At 28.6% G+C, this 21105-nt stretch overlaps 1 protein-coding gene, 2 long non-coding RNA genes and 1 pseudogene across 4 annotated transcripts; 3 read left to right on the top strand and 1 right to left on the bottom strand.

Annotated features, from left to right (window-relative positions):
• Positions 1–847: 847 nt before the first annotated feature.
• LOC105676010 (uncharacterized) lies at positions 848–17561 on the bottom strand. Of its 2 annotated transcripts, XR_010888616.1 has the most exons (6): positions 17372–17561; positions 14001–14350; positions 11708–11954; positions 9375–9490; positions 8778–9012; positions 848–1093 (listed from the first exon to the last, which is right to left on the bottom strand). It is a non-coding gene; the product is annotated as an uncharacterized lncRNA (long non-coding RNA). The 2 variants fall into 2 exon arrangements; XR_010888615.1 differs by lacking the exon at positions 11708–11954.
• Positions 2792–5723, top strand: LOC136998037 (uncharacterized; annotated as a pseudogene).
• Positions 5711–8326, top strand: LOC105676009 (uncharacterized). The gene is made up of 4 exons (XM_067349892.1): positions 5711–5898; positions 6975–7210; positions 7312–7468; positions 7742–8326. The coding sequence occupies exons 1-4, from the start codon at positions 5871–5873 to the stop codon at positions 7897–7899; spliced, it is 579 nt and encodes a 192-aa protein (XP_067205993.1). The 5' UTR covers positions 5711–5870; the 3' UTR covers positions 7900–8326.
• Positions 17562–17606: 45 nt separating the features above from the next.
• LOC136998041 (uncharacterized) lies at positions 17607–20871 on the top strand. Its single transcript, XR_010888620.1, has 3 exons — positions 17607–17927; positions 18256–18933; positions 19026–20871. It is a non-coding gene; the product is annotated as an uncharacterized lncRNA (long non-coding RNA).
• The last annotated feature ends 234 nt before the right edge of the window (positions 20872–21105 follow it).

Genomic DNA, 21105 nt, shown 5'->3' with positions numbered 1-21105 from the left:
AAATATATTCAATGTCCATCACTGTGGTATTAAGTCAATACATCATAAGAATAAGAAAGTAGTCGCTTTTAACGTAGAAATAATTGTCTCACATTTTTTATTCGCTTGTAAATATCATTAACGAGGCGATAATTATTAATAATTTAACCGCAGAAACATGTATCATGAATAATAAATGTATAAAGTTAAATGTAAATAATATATATGTATGACGCATGTATTTGTTATAAATTATATCATACTTTTTATATTATATATATGTATATATGTTATCACAAAAATTATATACATTTTAAGAGGATGCTGGAGTGGCAGCCAAACTCCGACGCGAAAGCGCTATCATTTCGATGGTATTAGGTCTATAACTTGAAACCCGGTTTTTTTTTGGAAAAATTAAGTCTTTATTTAAGAAACAAATGAAAAAATACATTAATTAAAGTATTGGCCATCGTTAGATGTGACTTTTTCTCAACTTCCTGGCAATAAGCGGATCCCACGGCGACTCATCTTTAGAAGCTATCCAGTCAAAGACCCATTTTTCGACGCTTTCATAAGAGTTGAAGTGTTCCTCAGCAAGTGCGTGTGCCATCGACCGAAACAAGTGGTAGTCGGAAGAGGCACAGTTTGGTGAATAAGCCGCATGGGGTAGCACTTCCCAGCGAAGTGCTTCCAATGTTTCCTTGACAGCCTTACCCATACAGCACAGATCATTGCAATCACATTGCAGCAATGTTGCAATATTGCAAATGGCAATTCAACATTACAAAGACATTGCAGAGATATAGATCCACAAAATACCAGCACGTTTGTAGCAATATGACATTAATATTTCAGAAACATTGCACAATCCAAATTTTATATATAATTTAATATAAAATATATAATATACATTTTAATAATAAAATATTATAATAAAATAGTTTTTTGCAATATTCTTTTTTTAAATTGATTTAAATTGTATCGTATGCTCTGCGCAGCACATGTGCACGTTCACGCTTGTGTTAGCTGGCGCCGGCATCGCTGCGTCTGCGCTAGTCCATCATTCATTATTGCCACGTGTCGTATGATCTCGTATGATCTCACATTTCTTGTTCTAAAAAGAAAGAAAAAAGAGGTAAGTACTTTTTGACAATATTTATGTTTAGTTATAGCAATCTATATACTAAAAATGTTATATTCATTAATAGAAAATCATATATCTAGGGTTAATAATTTATAACCTCAAAATTACTGAGATCGATTAGAAAAGTATTTATCTATGATAAATTGTATTTATCTATGATATGATCTATATCTATTTTACTATATTGTTTCAGAAAATATCATCAAACATTTATATAGGGTGTTCTACAGTGCAATATATATAATATATTGTTTATATTTTGTTGCTACCAGTATTCTAAATACATTTATTTGGTATTCAACTAATAGGTAAGGATCTTTATCTATATTGAAATTGTCTTCTTATCTTCAATTAGTAATTATTTAATTATCTAAATTATATGTTATTTTTTTAGATTGAACTAAAATATATATTTTATTTTTATAACAATACTTGTGTTAGTAAAACTTGTATGCTTAAGCTTAAATGTACGTATATAACTATAATAATAATATATTGCACGTTATCTAACGTTATTATATATCTAACATTAGTAACAAATATGTCTAACGCATTAAAACATAAAGTGTATATTTCAAAACGTCACATAAGGAGAATTATTGAAGATCAAACTAATATTGATATAGCAGGATCATCTACACAAATTAAACAGTCATTATTAAATACCAATAGATCTTTTTAAGATAATTGTTTGGTCTTACATAAAATTAGTGATATAAATATTCATGCATTTAATAAAAACATCACTAATGAAACACTTAATCCTGAAATTGAAATCTGTGAAAATGAAAATCATTATCTACAATGTCAAAATATAAATGACAATAATACTGGCATGCAAGTAGACTATGATCATGATAGTGATATTGACAATTTTACCACAGAAAGTAAAAGCAGAAGCTACAATGATGTTGATGAAAATAATAAATTTAAAAATGATTTCGTTATTACTGGCAACAAAAGGTGGAATATATGAATGGCAGCAACGCGTGAAGTTTAACTGCATGTCTGTATTTGATTAGTTACTGAGAAATAATCGATCAAAGCCAGGGAAAATATGTCTACGAAGATTGTCCATATTACATGCATTAATTAATCTATCTTCTCAAAATTTCACTTAATAGCGTACAAAATAAGACTAGATATAAGACTTTATTAATGAAAAATAATAATATAACAAACAAGATTATTTACTTTAAAAAAAGTACAATATTAAAAAGATTTTTATTTTTTTTTAATATAAAAGAAAATATACTTTTATTTCAATGTTAACATGTTATGCAATGTTATGTGTATTTTATTTATGTTAACATAAATACAAATAAAAACATTTAATTAAAATGTATTGTCATAGCAATTTTATATTTATATATTAAAAAATATAAAGACAATATTTTCTATAGACGTCTATTAGACGTTTCTTCGACCTGATGTTCTCCCTGGGGAATAATGTTGCATATAAAAATATTGTCTCTATGGTGTTCTCCCTGGGTCTAAGATTGCAATAACAATGCATTATTGCAAATTCATTACATTGCAATATTACCGTAATATTTCGTTGCAATCTTCCTAAAGGCGGACATTTTAACGTTGCTGCAATCCCACAGCAATGATGCAACAACATTTTGCAGTGAATTTGCAATATTGCAACATTGCGATGAAAGATTGATGCAATGTGTATGCAATCTTTGTGTGCTGTATGGGGGTAAACCGAAAAACCCAAATGAATATTTAAAAGAATTTGTAAATGAAGCGATTTACTTGTGTGATTACTAATGGAATTACTACTAGAATTTTTATCAACAATCAAAAATATGATTTTAAAATAAAAGTTATAATATGTGATGCGCCCGCTAAATCTTATATTTTAAATATATAAAACCATACCGGTTATTATAGCTGCACTAAATGCAAGGCAGAAGGTTGTTGGGTTAATAATATATTGTGCTTTCCACAGACAAATATTATAAAGAGAACAGATGTTGAATTTAGACAACAACATGATGAAGATTATTACAAAGGGATAATTATTTTGACGAATTTGTCTCATTTTCATATGATTAAAGATATTACATTAGATTACATGCATCTTATTTGTTTAGGAGTGATGAAAAGATTGATTACACATAAAAAATATGGTTGGGTTTTGGGTAAACAATCGTATAAGCTTTCATATGAGCAAGTAGAATTGATTTCAAATAAAATCAAAAACTTAAATAAATATATTCCTGTTGAATTTCCACGTAAAGGTAGATCGCTTGAAGAATGTTCTCGCTTCAAAGCAACAGAATTTAAACTCATATTATTACAGGACCTGTAATTTTCAAACAAATTCTTTCAAAAAATAATAATTATTATTTATTATTATTATTTCTTGACATCACACGTTGCTACTCTAATAATGTGCAGTAACGAATGCTGCAAAAGAATAGACATAGTGAATTATGCAAAAAATCTAATGAAATGCTTTGTTAAAACAAGTATTGATATTTATGGCCAAGATTTTGTTTCTTATAATGTACATAATTTGTTACACATACATGAGGGTATCATACAATTTGGCAATTTAAATGAATTTTCAGCTTTTCTGTTCGAAAATTATATGATATAATTAAAAATATAAAAAAGATAAAAAATAAAAAAAAAGAAAAACCACTTAAACAAATAATACGGCGTGTTTCTGAATATAACAATATTTCAAGATTAAAAAATCTGAAAATAATATTGTTGCCAAAGAACATTATAACGGACCTTTATTACCAAATTGTTTAGGTCAATATAAAGAATTAAAATTAAATTCCTGCACTTTCAAATTAAACACTGCTGATTGTTATGCACAAATGTTTGATAATGACATTGTTAAAATATGCAACATAATATACTGTAATAATATTATTTGTATTATTGGACAAACGTTTCTCGACAAAAAAATCATTTTTTATGAAACCTTGTGATTCTGCAATTCTAGGTATTTATACTGTAAACCTTGACAAACTTAGTTGTTTAAAAATATATTCATTATTAGAAATTAAATGCAAATCAATGTTGTTGCCATATAAAGATAATAATGCAATAATTTTTCCTTTGTTGCACGTGTAAATAATTTTAATATTTTCATACTTTTTTGTAATAAGTTCCCTCAAAGTGCAAAAGCAATAAGTTTCAACTAATTCATTAATTATTAAAATTATTAAAATTTATCAGTTACTTGTATCTCATTAAGTTCTACCCATTTCTGATAAGCGCTATGTAACGGCGACGGTAATGGTTTACTGGTTGCATTGGCTGTTATCATTTCATAGCGTTTACTAGAAATGCTGCTAGGGTATTAACACTTTGAAATGTTAAATAACGTTGTATTATTAACTTGATTTTAAATCTAAGATTTTAAATCTAAGACGGGATTTTAATTTATTATCTATTCCTAAATATTTAATTTTATTGGTTAATGTTGCAATCATAATATTTGTATAATTTTTACTTATATTATACTCTAAAATATTTATGTCAATAGTAAATTATATTATACTCTAAAATATTTATGCCAATAGTAATGTTATATATATTATAGAGGGCACCTTATTAAATAATCCCTAATAGGTTTTAGCCATCGATCAAGTCTGACAAGTCATACTGTTTAATGTTTGTCCATATTGTAAGCAGTTTGTTCATCTATTCGTGTATAAATCTTCGTACACTTTGCATTCTTTTCGTCTAATATTAAAGAATTTTATGGAATAAAATACGTCAGTTCAATAAAAACAGTCTTTGTTTTTGAGTATCTCGATTCTATTATATTATTGTACTTTAAATTTGTCTTCATCAGTCATAAATTGATTTTAAAGTTTTAGATCATTTCCTATTTCCTTTCAAAGATCTTTAATGCCAACTATTTTTATGGATTTTTAAGTTTCATTTTATAAACGCCGATTGATGTAATCATATCTATCTTGTAAGCATTCTTTTAGTTTCATATTATCAATTTCATTATTTATTTTTATTACTATTTTATTTTCTCAAATACTTGTTACATTTTTAATATTAAGTTTTAATTCTGCTAGTTTAACTTTTGATTGTACTTCTTGTTTTGTTGCATTATTATTTTATTTTTTATTATTTAGTTTGATATTATTAACAGAATATTTTCATATTTTTCTTTTATGTATGTTATTTATGTTTTCCATGTTGCTTACTACATTGTCATAAAATTTTTATTGCTTGACAGATTGCTTTGAATATTTATGAAAGTAATAATTTCTTCTATTTGGGTTTTTAGCGTGCGACTCTTAAATCGCATATGGACTTTTTACGTATCTTTGTATCGTATTATGATATGTGTAGATATGTTCCCAATTTGATACAGAATGAAAAGGCGACAGGCTCGTGCAACTTGTCTATGTTGCCATATCATCTCTTTAAGCAAAATACCGACATTGAGCTGATCAAGCTCATTGTGTATCATTGTGTCCAGCTTTTGATACGCAATCAGTTTCATTTTAACTGTGATGATATCATATGAATAACAAATCCGTACGTAGCTGAACTTTATTCTGTCTGAACATGCTATTTGCACTTTCAGAAATATGGCATGGTGCGTTTGCCATTTTCAAATAGATGACTCTGTAGAAGTTGTTCCAAATAATTGGATAACTAGTGAAAAGCAATGTGTGTGGCCATTGACGATAAAATTATCTAAATTATCTGAGCTTATTAAAAAAAAAGACATTCCAAAGATGATTGGAAAACAATGAGTATCAGAGTTTTAGGACGATATGGTAAATATTACATCAAAAAACTTAAATATATTTAAATTGCAGTTTTTTGTGCTTATATATTTTTTAAAATTTGTATATAGTTTTTATAACTTAAATAGTAAAACAGAATAAATATAACAATAAGGTTGAAACAATTGTAACAGTTTAGATCTTGTACAATTAGTTATGGAAAAATATATTTTGAAATATATAATAAGTTTAAAATTCTTTTATACAGTTACCTATAATAGAAAATGTGTAGTTTAATTTTATGCATTTTTTTCTACGTAATTATAAATATGCATTTAACACTTTATAAAGTTTGATATATTTAATTAATAGATAAATGTTCATATTTTGTCTATATTCGTATGATTTTTACTTTTAGTTTATTTATTAAAAATTGTTCAATTAATTGAATAGTAAATATAACTTTACTATATAAATGAAATTAAAAAAAAAAAAAATTTTTTATCAAGTAACTATAACTTAACTATATATTATATTTTGCCTAGACGACTATAAAACAGCTCAAAGAAAATGCAAAATAACATTGGTTAAAGATAATCTCTCATCACTATTTGAATCTGTTGAATATGGAAAAGTACTTCGTGTACCGAAACCTAAAAGAGAAAATACAGTGATATAGACACTGACACGGAAAACGAGTGTAGCAAAGAGGAATTGTCCATTAATTTTCCGACATATAAAGCAGATAAAACTGTATTTTCACCAAATTCGGCACATAAAAGTACAGTTAATTAAGTGAAAAAATTATGAAGAATTTTGACGTTAGTTTTCTAAGAAGTTTTCTTTTTAAATTTAGCTAATAAAGCACATAGCAATAAATCAAATAATAATGTTTACCAATTCGGCGAAAGCAAAAAGCAACATTCTGATAATATTTTAGCTGAGATCCATACTAATTTTCAAAAACACGCAAATAAAATGAAAGGTAATATGTATGGAAAAAATATGTTTCAGTGCATATTACAATGCATATTGCTATGCATACTTTTTAATTCATTTGCAACAGCAATTCATAAAATGTGCTAAGATTCCGTTTTGTATTCATTTATATGTTTTAAATTCTTTAGAATTTCAACGCCAAGTTCTACGACACCTACAAAGCATTAATGGTCGAATGGGAGAATTAAATAAGCACGTAGAATCATTAAAGCAGCCTAATTTTCCCGTTGATCAAGAAAATGCTAATCAAAATATCACAAGTGAACTCTCATTACAATGCATTGAAAGTTTGCCAGTGAAATCAAACATCGAGCTTCAAGAAATTGAGAGAACTTTACAAGGTAAACAAATATTCCATGACGTGGTAAAATGATTGTTATAATACACACAATTAAAATATATAATTAAAATTATACTATAATTATATAAATGAATATACATATATTTTATATGATAATCTTTTAGGCTACAAAATTGTCAAAAATGGGTAGTAATCTACAAATCATTGTCAAGAAAGTAATGTGTCGAATTTTAACACCCGAAATTGGAAGAGAAAACAGCTGGGAGGGGCATAAGGGAAACCTGATTTTTAAGGATTTAATTTTGGTGAAATTAGTCCTTAGTAAGTATTGCAAATTTTATCTTAATTTCTATATTATGTTTAGAAAAGTTATGTTTAAAAAGGTTATATCTTATTTTATGTGTTAAACTAATTAATATATTTATAAATTAATTAAAAATATTTAAACCACGCTGTGTGGTGCAAAGTTTTAGTAAAATTCATTTGTTTAGAAATGTTTTAATTACACTGGAAAATAAGAGAAATTTCAAAAAAATTTGCTAGGATATCTATTTAAAAAAAAAACAATCAAAATAATGTTCCTTATTATTTCAGAATCCGTCAGACTCACCACAATGAAAAATCATGTAAATATAACAGATGATGAAATTATCAACGTCATTAAAACTTGGTTGGTAAAAGCCAAATTAAAAACAAAACAATCAGTACAGCCAAATGAAGCTAATCGTTCAACGTGTGATAGCGAACATTAAAAATGTTAGAAGTTCCTTGAAGTACCGCCTTAAGGGGATTCTAAAGTGGTCTGTTTTACTTGTTTTTTTCAAATACACTTAACTTTTTTTTGGCTGTGTAGAATGAAAAGTCCTTTTATGTAAGTAAAGTACATATGCTAATACACTACGGATGGTCGATTTGAAAGGATTTTTCAAGCCACACAGGCAAAAAAACGAATTTTACGAAAAATAGAAGATAAAACAGAGACGTATCTGTTTTACCTTCTATTTTTCGTAAAATTAAATAGAAATAAAATAAAATTAAAATTAAATTTCGTTAAATAAAACAGGTAAAACAGACCACTTTAGATCCCCTTAAAATACAAATTTAAATTGGGAATATTCCAGAAGTGTTCTATAAATATTGTACGATGTCTCAATAAATATTCCTTAAATGTTCTATAAATATTCTTTAATGATCTACTAATGTTTCATAAATATTTCTGAATAGTAAGAAAATTGAGTATATTTCAAAAATGTTCTATGAATATACTTTAAAATATTCGTGAATAACCTATAATTGTTCCATAAATGTGCATAAAACGTTTAAATGTGCAAAGAACATGCGATATCCCGCTTTGAATGTTCCTAGAAAAATCTATAAACGTTCTATGAATATTCCTAAATATTAAAAAAAGTACAGAATATTCAGAAATATTCATAAAACATTTGTAGATTATTTGAGAATATTTATAAAAATTTCTAAGGACATTCAAAGCGGGACATCACATGTTCTTTGTACATTCATAGAATACTCATAGGATATTCACGAATATTCTAAAGAATATTCGTAGAACATTCATAGAATATTCCATGCTGTATGGGTATTGTATAATTATAATTTTATAAAAATTTACCTGTCTGCTTAATATCCGTTTGATTTACGGTTACTTTGATGACTTTTTCAAGCAATTGATTGCTTTTGTATTTTCTATTTCGCCACATAGATATCAATTTACCCTTCGATGCCATTGATTTATTATGTATGGAATCCTTTTTCCTAACTGGAGGAACATAATACGTTTCGGATCTTTCACTTGGAAAAGTCTGAACAATCATTTTAGCTATAGTTCACCCAATTCATTTGTCATACTGCAAAAAATTACATAATTAAATAAATATATACAATTAAAAGTAAAGTAAAATAAAATAAAATTTACTTTGCAGGAATGTTTTCAATATAAGAAATAATTATATTGCATAAATTAATTTTTAGTATTTCAGGTAAGTTTTTTGTTGAATTATAATACATTAAAATTTCTTTTCCTGTTTTGCTTTTTGAAAGTAATTCCTTGATGCAAATCATAGTTTGTTTGGTTAATTTAACTGATTCTATAAAATTCGATATATTCGAAAGTGAACCCTCAGAATCAGAACTTTCCGTATTATGTTCTTAAATATAGTAAAAATTTATATTCGAAATTTTATTCGTTTTACACAAAATACGTACACACCTTATAATTTGGTTTCCAAAACGCTAAAAATGTACTCCTATCTCCAATCAAGGGTATCAATTCCTTAATTAATTCTTCATCTAGATGTTGTAATACTTGTTTTGTAATTTTATGTTCTGATACAGAAAAAATATATACATTTAGAAAATAATAAATTAATAAGTTTTAAAAATAATACCTATATAAGCCCAGAGCCAGGTATTAGTTGCTCAGTAAAGTGTATTTAAAAGAATCGGTTATAACAATAACAGACGTTACGGCCTGTTTGTTTTGGCCATCATCAGTGAGTGATACACAGTAAATAGTAATTTAGAAAAACATAATAACAATACGCAACAGACGCAAAGGTTGTCGGAGGGCGGTTACAAAAAATTGTAACATACTCTTACTTAAGTGTCGAAGATATAACAGTTACCAAGATGATTCGCAAAGTTACAATTTTTGAAACTGTTGGATTTTTGTAACCGCCCTCCGACAATCTTGTTTAAGAGCTATAGACAGAGTAAAATTTTGAAAAAAATTGATTTTTTAGTTTTGTAATATTTTGAAAGATACATGTCTCGAGAATACGTATGCCAAGTTTTAAAGAGAAATTCCGAAAATTGACGGAGATACAGCACATTTTGTGGAGTCAGAGTTTACGTATAAGGGATAATTAGGGATAATTTAGAAGCAAATACCGATTTTCGTATTCGAGACAAATTGATTGAAACGTTTATAGAAGTCGACAACTTTAAGGTCGAACCGATAAAAGATAATCACAAAGTCTATTTAAAGTCTATTTGAAAACAGAGGCTACTTTTTCGTACGGGTCGAAAAGATTTTCATATAACGAGCGAATCAAATTGAAAGAGATTACGGACGATTTGCTTGAGCGGAAAATTATTAAATCGAGTATCTCACCATATTGCTCGCGGGTGGTATTAGTAATCAAGCGGAATGGGAAGAGAAAAGCGAATGTGCATCGACCTTCGTAACGAAGATCGTTAAATAGAATTGTTCAGAAACAGAGATATACATTTCTGATTATCGAAGACCATTTCAATAAATTACACGGAAAGAAAGTGTTTACCAGTTTGGACTTGAAGGACGGGTTCTATCATAGATAGACCTTGATCCGGAGAGCACGAAATATTTTGCTTTCTCTACGCCGTACCGACAATTCGAGTTCATAAAATTACCGTTTGGTTACTCCGAAGCTCCCGCAGAGTTGCAAAAACGTATTTTCCAGATTTTTGATAAATTAGTACGAGAGGAGAAAATTTCAATTTATGTCGACGACATAATGATAGCGACGGAAACGATTAAACAAAATTTAGAAATTCTAAAAAAAGTATTGATTACCTTAAAACAATATAGTTTAGAACTGCGTTTATCAAAATGTTATTTTTTTTTAAATTCAATTGATTATTTAGGATATATGATCTCGAATATAGATATCACGATGAGTGAACGACACATCAAAGCCATTGCGGATTATCTAGCGCCGAAAACTATAAAGTTGCAAAGTTTTTTAGGACTAGCTAGCTACTTTAGGAAATTTATCAAAGATTTTTCGTTGAAAGCTCATCCTTTACATCAACTCACACGTAAAGATGCGAAGTTCATGTGGGACGAGAAGTTAAACCAAGCATTTATTAATTTGAAAAAAGAGCTAACTTCCTATCCGGTTTTAAGATTATACAATTATAATGCGGAGACGGAATTGCAAACCGATGCAAGCGCTCTCGGATTCGGAGCAGTATTACTGCAAAAGCAAGAAAATAAGGCATTTGCGCCTATTACTTATTTTAGTCAAGCGACGACAGATGTGGAAAAAAAATCATAGTTATGAGTTGGAAACTCTAGCTATTGTGAAAGCGATCGAGCGATTCCATATATATTTGCAAGGCTTAAATTTTAAGGTAATAACGGATTGTAACGCTCTTGTTCATGCATTTAAAAAAGTCGAAATAAATCGACGAATCGCGAGATGGAGCTTAGCTCTACAAAATTATACCTTTGAATTGGTGCACCGGCCAGCGGGAAAAATGACGCATGTGGATATGGATGCATTGAGTCGCCACATAATGGTAATTAACGCGCCTACTTTGGAAGACAAGCTAATGCAGCGGCAAATGACGGACGAGCGCATACGTGACTTAGCTGTATCTTTAGAATATAAGGAAAATAAGCGTTTTACTCTAGAAAATGCATTGGTTTACAGAGTATATCAGGAACGATTATTATTTGTAGTACCGCAAGTCATGGTAAATAATGTTATCAGCGTGTATCACGACGAGTTAGGTCATGTGGGAGTACAAAAAACAAAGAAGGGAATCTTGAACACGTACTGGTTTCCTTGTATGAAGCAGACTGTTCAGGAATATATCCGAAATTGTATTAAATGTTTAATTACAACTTTTTCCACCGAAAGATCGGAAGGGAAATTGTAAGTGGTCAAACAAGGGACTATTCCTTTCGAGACACTGCACATTGATCACTTTGGGCAGTTGGAAAAAACTCCGGACAATTATCGATTCGTCTTGATAGTGGTGGATGCATTTACGAAATATACATGGCTGTTTGCGATAAAATCAACTGGAACACAGGAAGCGATAGAGCACATAATGTATTTATTTGGTATGTTCGGCGCTCCGAATAATCGAAACGAATAATCAGCGATCGAGGTACCGCTTTCACGTCAAGAGTATTCTCACAATGTCTCGATACCTTCAACGTAAATCATGTGCAAGTGGCAGTAGCTTTGCCGTGGGCCAATGGTCAGACGGAAAGAGTAAATAGATTCTTGAAGAATACGTTAGCTAAGTTAGTAAGTTCGCCTAACGAATGGAAATCCAAATTAATAGACGCGCAATATATACTCAATAACACCTTTCACAAAGCAATTAATTCGTCACCAAGTAAATTATTGCTGGGATATGAGCAAAGAAATCATGCGGATCGCGACTTGCAATTCGGAATTAAAACATTACTCGAAATAGAAAATGATCTGGAAAAACAGCCATCAATTCTGTGAGATTGTGCACACGAAGCTAACAGAAATTTACAATTGTATAACAAAACGCGATATGATATAAAGCACAAAAAACCAACTTTGTATCGACAGGACGATTTGGTAATGATAAAAGACTTGACAGTGAGACCGGGCGTTAACCAAAAACTTTTGCCTAAGTATAAAGAGCCATACAAAGTGCGTAAAGCTTTGAACAAAAACCGATATGTAATTACTGATGTTCCAAGGTATCAATTATCAACCAAACCATATAATAGCATTTTGTCATCCGATAAAATTAAACCATGGATACGAGTTTCAATGGAAGAATTGGAAAAAACTTGTAGTGTTAGTTATGCTAGTTATGTTAGTTAGTTATGTTATGTTAGTGTTAGCCAAATGACAAATTGTTTCTACGAAATATTATTTACATGTATATATATATATATATATATATATATATATATATATATATATATGGATATTATTGAGATTTCTTTTAGCAATAATATTAATAAGTTTTATTGGATCTTTAATTTCTATTATTAGACTAATCTTATTAATCTTCATTAGTTGAGAAGCATTATCATCTAAACGTAAAATTATCTCTATATTTTTTTTAAACTCATCATTAGAAGAACTCATGATTAAATTATTACCCTCCAAAAAATCATAGATGTAAATAAAACTTATTAATATTATTGCTAAAAGAAATCTCAATAATATCCATATATATATAGATAGATGAGATAATATTTCAGACTAAGAAATTATCAGGATAAAATATATATGAGGATTATCCCTTTATTATATATTTAAGATTCTTATTAAATTCTTATTAAATTCTTATTAAATATGTGCTATTTTCTTCATGCAAAAATAGTATCCAAAAAGATAATAGGATAAATTTTCTTTGCGTTTGACTTTAATAAATATAAAAATATATCATGAAATCTCAACTTTGACAGCCGTAAATTTGTTATTAACTTCATAATGAACTAAAGTAATAAAATTTTTGTTTTAAGATTTTTTGTTTTATAGTAGTTCTTTATACGTCAGTGATTAACATTTATAATATTTTATGTATAGTATACGTATGATTAATCATAATATTAATAATATATAATATATATATATAATAATAATAATTTATCATAATATTAATTAAACATGTTCCAATATTTTTACTTGAAGAAATGTGATATTGATATTAAAAATAAATTGCTAGAATTTAAAATAAAGATTAAATTTAAGGCCAAATAATTTGAAACCAAACGATTAATAAAAAGCAAACAGCCAGTGCTAGGAGATCATGCCTGTGTAAACATATAATAACGACGTTTCGACCTATATCAGGTCTTCTTCAAAGTCAACATCAAATATTCATCATACATTATGATAGCATGTGCAAAATTAAAGAAAGAAGCTGAAATTTTATAAGGATATTAGAAAGATAAGAATAATGATATATATAATAAAAAGTAACAAACTGTGAAATACTTATTTACTATGGGGATAAGAGAGAGAAAAGAGAGAAGAGGAAAAAGAAGAGTAAAACTTAATCTAACCTAACCTAACTTACTGAAAGACTTTTGTAATAAGAATACGTAAATTTATTCTTATTAACTTACTTTTAAAATTATTCTCCAGATGTTCTAAATGTAGGATTTTTAATATATCTATCATTTTATTGTCTGCCATGTCGTCTGCCCGTAGGTATGTGTTTCTTTCAAGTACGATGATCACACGCGATGTTTTCTAGCGGATTTCAAAGTTCCATTCCACACAAGTGAGAAGCAGTGATGCAATATCTGCTACCGAGCCACAGTATATACAGTAGCGCAACTCTCGGAAATTTGTGAAGCCTAAAATGAGTGCGCATGCGCGAAGTCAGCGAGTAAATCCAGTATTGCCATCTGAACTTCCTTCTCACTTTTTCTCCTTGCTTCGTTTTCTTTCTCTTTCCCACTTATCTCTAAATCTAAAAGAAACGAATTTTAATAGAAATTATGTTATTATTATTATAAAAATAAATTGTTATTAATGTAATATACAATAAAAAATAAAAAAGTTGCAAGATTTGTAAAATAATATATAATATAATGTAAATGTATATTAGAGAGAGAGCAAAAAATAATTAAATATATGCCATACATAAATATAAGTAACAAAAATTAATAAATTAAATTTTATTTGTATTATTGTTATTTTAAACAGTTAAATTTTTGAAAAATTTTTATTAGCTGTTTGGTTAAAAGACAAATAAAATATTTGATATGCGTAATTATTTTTGGGTACAAATTATTGTTAGTGCTGTTATAATTTGGTTAATATTTTTACAGATCAACTTTGCAGAACAGAACGACAATTTCATTGCTGCGCATTATGTTGGTAAGTAAGTAATATACATAAAATTTGAAAATGTAAAGGAAAAACAGCAGTTATTATTTATGTAGCTATTGATACGACAATTGATATAGTTAACCTGATTTTTATGACATTTTACGATTCTTTTTTTAATTGAGTCTTATGAAAAATTAAAAATTTAATACACACTCGAATAAAACTTTTACATAGTCAAACAATATCAGTACTTTATATATTATCTGCGTGCAATTTATAATTTATGCGCAAAGTTTATTTTAATTTGCGTTTGCATTTTGTATAATGTAACAATTTTGCAATATAATTTTCAAAAGTAAAGACTAAATTTTTGTTCGGTGTGTACGAATTTTTGAAAATTAGTTCTTCGCTATAATTGATGCGAAGAATCCACAGCTGGTACAAATTGTAACACCTCATTGTCAGCTGTAAAGTACAATTATTTGTTATACAAATATTGTATTATAAACAATTATTCATATATTTAAATGTATGCATAATTAGTAATGCATACATTATCAGTTACTATATATACGAATCATTGATAATATTTTTATAGTTTTTTAATTATAATAATCTATTTTACAAATACAACATGCTCGAATTTTCTAATCTTTATTTATGTTTTGAAATTTCTGAAGTATTTGATATCTTTTTTTTTTCAAATATTATAATTGTATATAGAAAATATGAGGTGAGCATCAGTAAGAATATAAAGTAAAATATTGAGTGTCCGAATTTTTTATAGTCGTTAGTCGTCACTCTCATCAATAATTTGTCCAATTACAGGAACATTTCCGAAATCGGCGTTATACATGTATTGAATTAAATCGGCTATATGACTCGCGTAACCGTATTCGTTGTCGTACCTGTAGAAAAATTAAAATTTTAGAAATCTAATCAGTATTAATGCAATTTTTGCGGTTAAAAAAATTGAAAATTTTACTTATACATTAAGTATGGGAGAGATATAGATTGCACTTTAAGTATTATAATATACTTATATATTAGGAATCATAAATCGAGTTTTATGATTATTAATTTTATTAATACCAAGTGACGATCTTGATGAAAGTGCTAGTCTGCGGAATGTCCGCTTGGACGTTGAACACGCAAGAATATGTAGCATGATTGATCAAGTTTGTCAATATTTAATGTTATAAATTATTGTTTCAAACAGTACATAAAAGCGCGCGCAACGATTAGCAATGTTACCAATGTTCTAATGCAAAACATGAAAAAGACATTTATCAGAGCATGTATTACGCGCGTCCTTTTCGGTCGGTGTTGATATATTATATTTTGATATTGGCAGTCGTGTCAATAGACGCTACTAGTGACCTTCTTTCCAGCCGTCGTTTTGTGCAACGTTTGGTTTGGTAAGTAGTAACGAATTTCTTGCTTGATCAAACGATTTACTCGTTAAAAGTGCATGACAAACGTGAATTTCTAGCAGAAGTGCCGATCAAAGTGCCGAAAGATTGCTGGAATATATTGTTTACCACAAGTATAGCGATTAGCTGATGCTTCACCGATCGCTGCCGTGAATTGAAATCAGGGTTGGAGTTAGTACAGTGAGTACAGAAATTTAAATGTTATAAATAGGTGCATATGTGAAAATAATTCTTGCAATATTTAATTTGTAGACATATGGCAAATCATTCCAAAATCTCTCAATAAACTTAAAATCAAGTTTCCGAGTATTTTTAATGTTACAAATCAATGTTCAAACGACATAAAAACGCGGGTAACGATTAGCAATGTTACCAATGTTATAATGCAATACATATTCCCAGCAAACACCAAGTTACAGTTATATAATTGTTAGTTGTAATTTCCCACTCAATAATATAATTGTTATATAACACGTGTATTATATAACAGTTATATTGTTGAGTGGGAAATTACAACTAACAATTATATAACTGTAACTTGGTGTTTGCTGGGTTAATTTTTTGTAATTTTTATCCTTTAATTCAATTTTAATTAAATATAAATCAACATTCACAATAAATAAACATTCAAGCATCAAATATCTATTTATCATAAAAGAAGGAATTTTGCGCAATTGATTTGCTTAAAATAGGTAATAGAAAATGGAAAATACAAATTATATCTCAATAAATAAGAATTGTATAACATAAATTTCGCATTGTACATCGATTAAATAGCGCATTTTGAAAGATTTATTTCATCGAAATTTATTGCGCGGGCAGTTGTGTTTACGCAAAGCGACGTGTTTCGTCATATTTTTATTACGTGGGCATTTATTAATTTGATTTTTATTCGTATATTTATTCATTTGTGTTATAATACGAAATAGAAAAACGCTCAAAGAGCTTTAAAACGCTGAATTTTAATCAAGTAAAATTAATTTTTATATTGGATTACGCTGACAAATCTACAGATAAAAATTTTAAAAATACGATACGATACAAAATACGATAGTAAGCAAAAAATAAAATAGTAAATTATTTATCAAAATTAAAATTTTGAACGCCAAAGAATATCTTATAATGTGGAAAATATGGTATATCATATGAGGAATTTCGACGCTGATTCACGGCATGGGGGGGGGGGTTCAGTGGGGTTGTTTACGTTCGCTCTGTGACCTACGTACTTTATATCCTTTCTTCCTCACTTTCACATTTTCTTTCTTGCACACACTAATCGGCATGTATACATTCCTTTCCCTACTTCTTCCAAATAGTACTTTTCCCAATTTGACCTTATCCTTGAGCTTGAGCTGGATTTTACTATTCGCACGGCGGCACTTGAACGAGACAGACCGTTTCGCGTATCGGCGCGTTATCCCCCCTACTTCAATTCTTATTACTCCTTACAATTTTCCACCTTCCTCCCCCTCCCAATCGTTACCTGTTGCGTACGCGGTGGGGTGTCGAACGCGTATTCCGTGCGAGCAATATACGAGTTTTACTTTTGTCCTAACATGACAAAATACGCGTCGGGAGTGTCGTCTAAAATATCATGTAATCATTGTAATATCATTCCGCCGTAATTTTGCAATTATATAAAATGCGCGTCGGGAGTTCCGTTTATAAAGTGCCGTGCGATTTAATAATTCGCATCGCGAATGTGTGTGCAATACTTTGAAGACCACTGAGAGGAGGAGCAGGCTTAGGAGGAGCATCAGGCGCCGGTGGAGCAACGCTTAGGTAATTATTCATTTATTTGTTATCCGCAAAATATTGCATATAAAATATTATATAATGTAGCGCATATAAAATATTTAAAATACTTTAAATATTTAGTAAAATATTTATAATAGTAAATTAATATTCACCATTCTTAGAAATTTTTTACATATTATTATTTCAACTAATTAAATTTTTTTTTGTATTCAAAAAATATATTTTTGAAAATTTTAATTCTTTGTTTAGACGTGTGTAAATAAATGAATATAAAGTTTAATGTGCGCAGTAATTATTTTATAAATATTTATTATTTCAAACACTAATCTGCATTTATTTTTTTATTTTACAGATCAACTTTGTGCGCGTAATCGGTGCTACAAAATATATTCGTTCCGTCGTATAGTATAACAAAATGCGCGTCGGGAGTGCCGTTAATGCCGAGAATTATAGCGAATCTATAGATGAACGCATTTTTGCTGTATGACAAATATTGGGACACGATTTTTTTTGACTTTAGGCTTGGCTCGGGGGAGGGAAAGGTCGGTTTCAATCATAAAATCTCGACTACGGCAGGGCAATCTTCGGTTCTACGTGCAGCGCGCTAGTTGTACAGATAGCCGGACTGTCGAAGGTAGTCGAGGACGGCTACCGGAGTTAGTCAAACGCTACCGATTGCTTTTCAGATGTCTTGTATCTAGTCGGTTGATTGCATGACTAATCGCACCTCATCTTCTTCGAGCTTACCTTTGCCTTCTGTTTTGAGAGAATCGTGCCCCAATTGATAAATGTGGTCGTCTGAAACGCGGACGAAATTCGCGCGTAACGTCGCAGCTTGGACAGTTCGGTTCGATTCGCCTGCGATGTCGGGAGTGTCGTTTTAAGTATCGCGCGATTTTCGTATTCAGGTACGCATGCGAGCAATGCATGCGCCGCGAACGCGTGTGATTCAGTGTGAGTGCTTCGAAGGACCACTGAGAGGAGGAGGAGGCTCAGGAGGAGCATCGGGCGCCGGCGGAGCAACTTTACGGTAAATAATAATTCATTCATTTGTTGAAAATGTTGTAAATATTCATTATTTTGAATGCAACTATAATTTTGATTTATTTTCGTATTTTACAGATCAACTAAGCAGATCAACAGAACGACAACTCCGCTGCTGCGCATCGATCGGTGAGTCCAATTTGTCTTTTTTATTAAGATAATGGATCGAACAATAGTATAAAAATATTTTTGAGACATTTTGCAGACCGTATAATTTTTATCGCTTTATAGTAATCAAAATTTTATTCTCACGTATTTTTTTCAAATATTTTGAGTTGTACGTGCACTTATTTTTAAATAACGAAGTACTTATTCTTTTAAGAAATTTAAATTAAATTTTTTTATGTGTTACCAATATTATATATTCAGAAAATATATTATACATGTTATATTAGATTAAAATTATAAAAATCATTAAAAAATATGTAACCTGCAAAATGCGTTGTACATTAAAAAAGAGCAAAGTGTTTCTAATTTTGATTTTGATTAAGCAATTTTTATCGGCCTAATAGTCCTTCGAATCAATGTATATTAAATATTAATTATATAATAATAAAAATATAATTATATATATACACAAGAATACTTTAAATAAAAATATGAAAAGTACACTATTTCTTTGATCCAATATCTTAAATGGATAGGCTAAGACTTAGATGCGTTGATGAATATTTAACTCTGGAACATTTGAAATATATTTCATGATTGACGGATCAGAGCAAGATATATTGAATTATTCAGAGAGTTTGTAGAAATTTTTTATAACAGAATTGAAAACAATTTTTATATGCTTATATATCTTTATTTAGTAATGTATGCACAAGTTGTTAAAGATGGTCAAAAGTTGTCGAAAACAACGGTGCATATATTATTGAACAAAGATGACTCTAAACATATAAAAATTGCTTTCAATTTTATTATAAAAATTATTACAAACTTTCTAAATAACCCAATATATTTTTATCCTAAATAATGTATTTATGTTTGTTTATACATTTATTTATATATTTTTTTATACAAAAAAAAATATAGAAGAATAGAAATATTAAAAAAAAGATTATACATAAAATAAAAGAAAAAAACTTGTTAATACACGGATAAAAAGAATTTACAGCCGCAGCAAATTTTATATAAGCTATCGTAGCGAAATATCTTACAACTAATTATTATTTGAACAGCAAAGAGATTTGTTACAGATATTAATTTTATTTGCTGAAATTAGTTTTGTTAAATCTGCAAATTATATTGCTAATGCATAATAAGAAATTTATTTTTATCATACTATCAAAATTTGTATTAATGGCGACAATTTCATTGCAATAGTAAAATAAATTTATTAAAAATAAATTATTTTGTTGTAACAGCAAATTTTAACTTGTTTTCTTATCTCAAAATTTCTCTATTTTTTTTTAACAAAATAGATTTTGTTGTAAATCTATGTCAAATAATCTGTAAAAGTAGTTATAATAGCGAAATTTTATCGCTAATTTATTTAATATGCAATAGCAACGGTTATTTTATTGCGATAGCAAAATTCTTTTTACTGTGTAATTGTGTACTTTTATTTCTTCTTTTCCAACGGTAAGTGATTTACCTTTTTATATCTTTCCAGGGTTTATTATTCAAATTGGCGTTGAAAAGCAAAAATAAGAAAATTTTTAAATACATATGTACGTATCATAAATAAAAATGAAAAATGAAAAAGAAAATTTTTTACACAAACGTAAATCTATTAATAAATTATGGTATAACATATGGTTTGAAACAATTTATCTAATAAAAAAAGGAACACATTTTTTATTAACAATTTTGAAATATATTTATTCTTGCTATACGCCAATTCTTCGTAATCTTTCCTAGCCTATCCATGCATCCGTGGTCCTATGCGTTAACACCAGAACTACCAAAACGGTTAAAATAACCAGTTTATTTTTTTAGAACAATTACTTAAATTTATAATACTGTATTTTTTGAGATTTTTTTCTATGTTGCATTGTGTTAAATAATTAAATTGATTAATACACTTTTTCTCTTCATCATTTTTTATAAAAAAAAGAAAAAAGAAATAGAAATTGGTATATGTTGATCGTCGGTAGTTCTAGTGTTGATCCCATGGTTAAGCATGGACTTTCGAAATTCGTGGTCCCATCGATGATGG

Source organism: Linepithema humile, chromosome 2 (genome assembly GCF_040581485.1).
Source record: "Linepithema humile isolate Giens D197 chromosome 2, Lhum_UNIL_v1.0, whole genome shotgun sequence".
Lineage (NCBI taxonomy): Eukaryota > Metazoa > Arthropoda > Insecta > Hymenoptera > Formicidae > Linepithema > Linepithema humile.
This window is presented reverse-complemented; position numbering and strand designations above follow the sequence as displayed.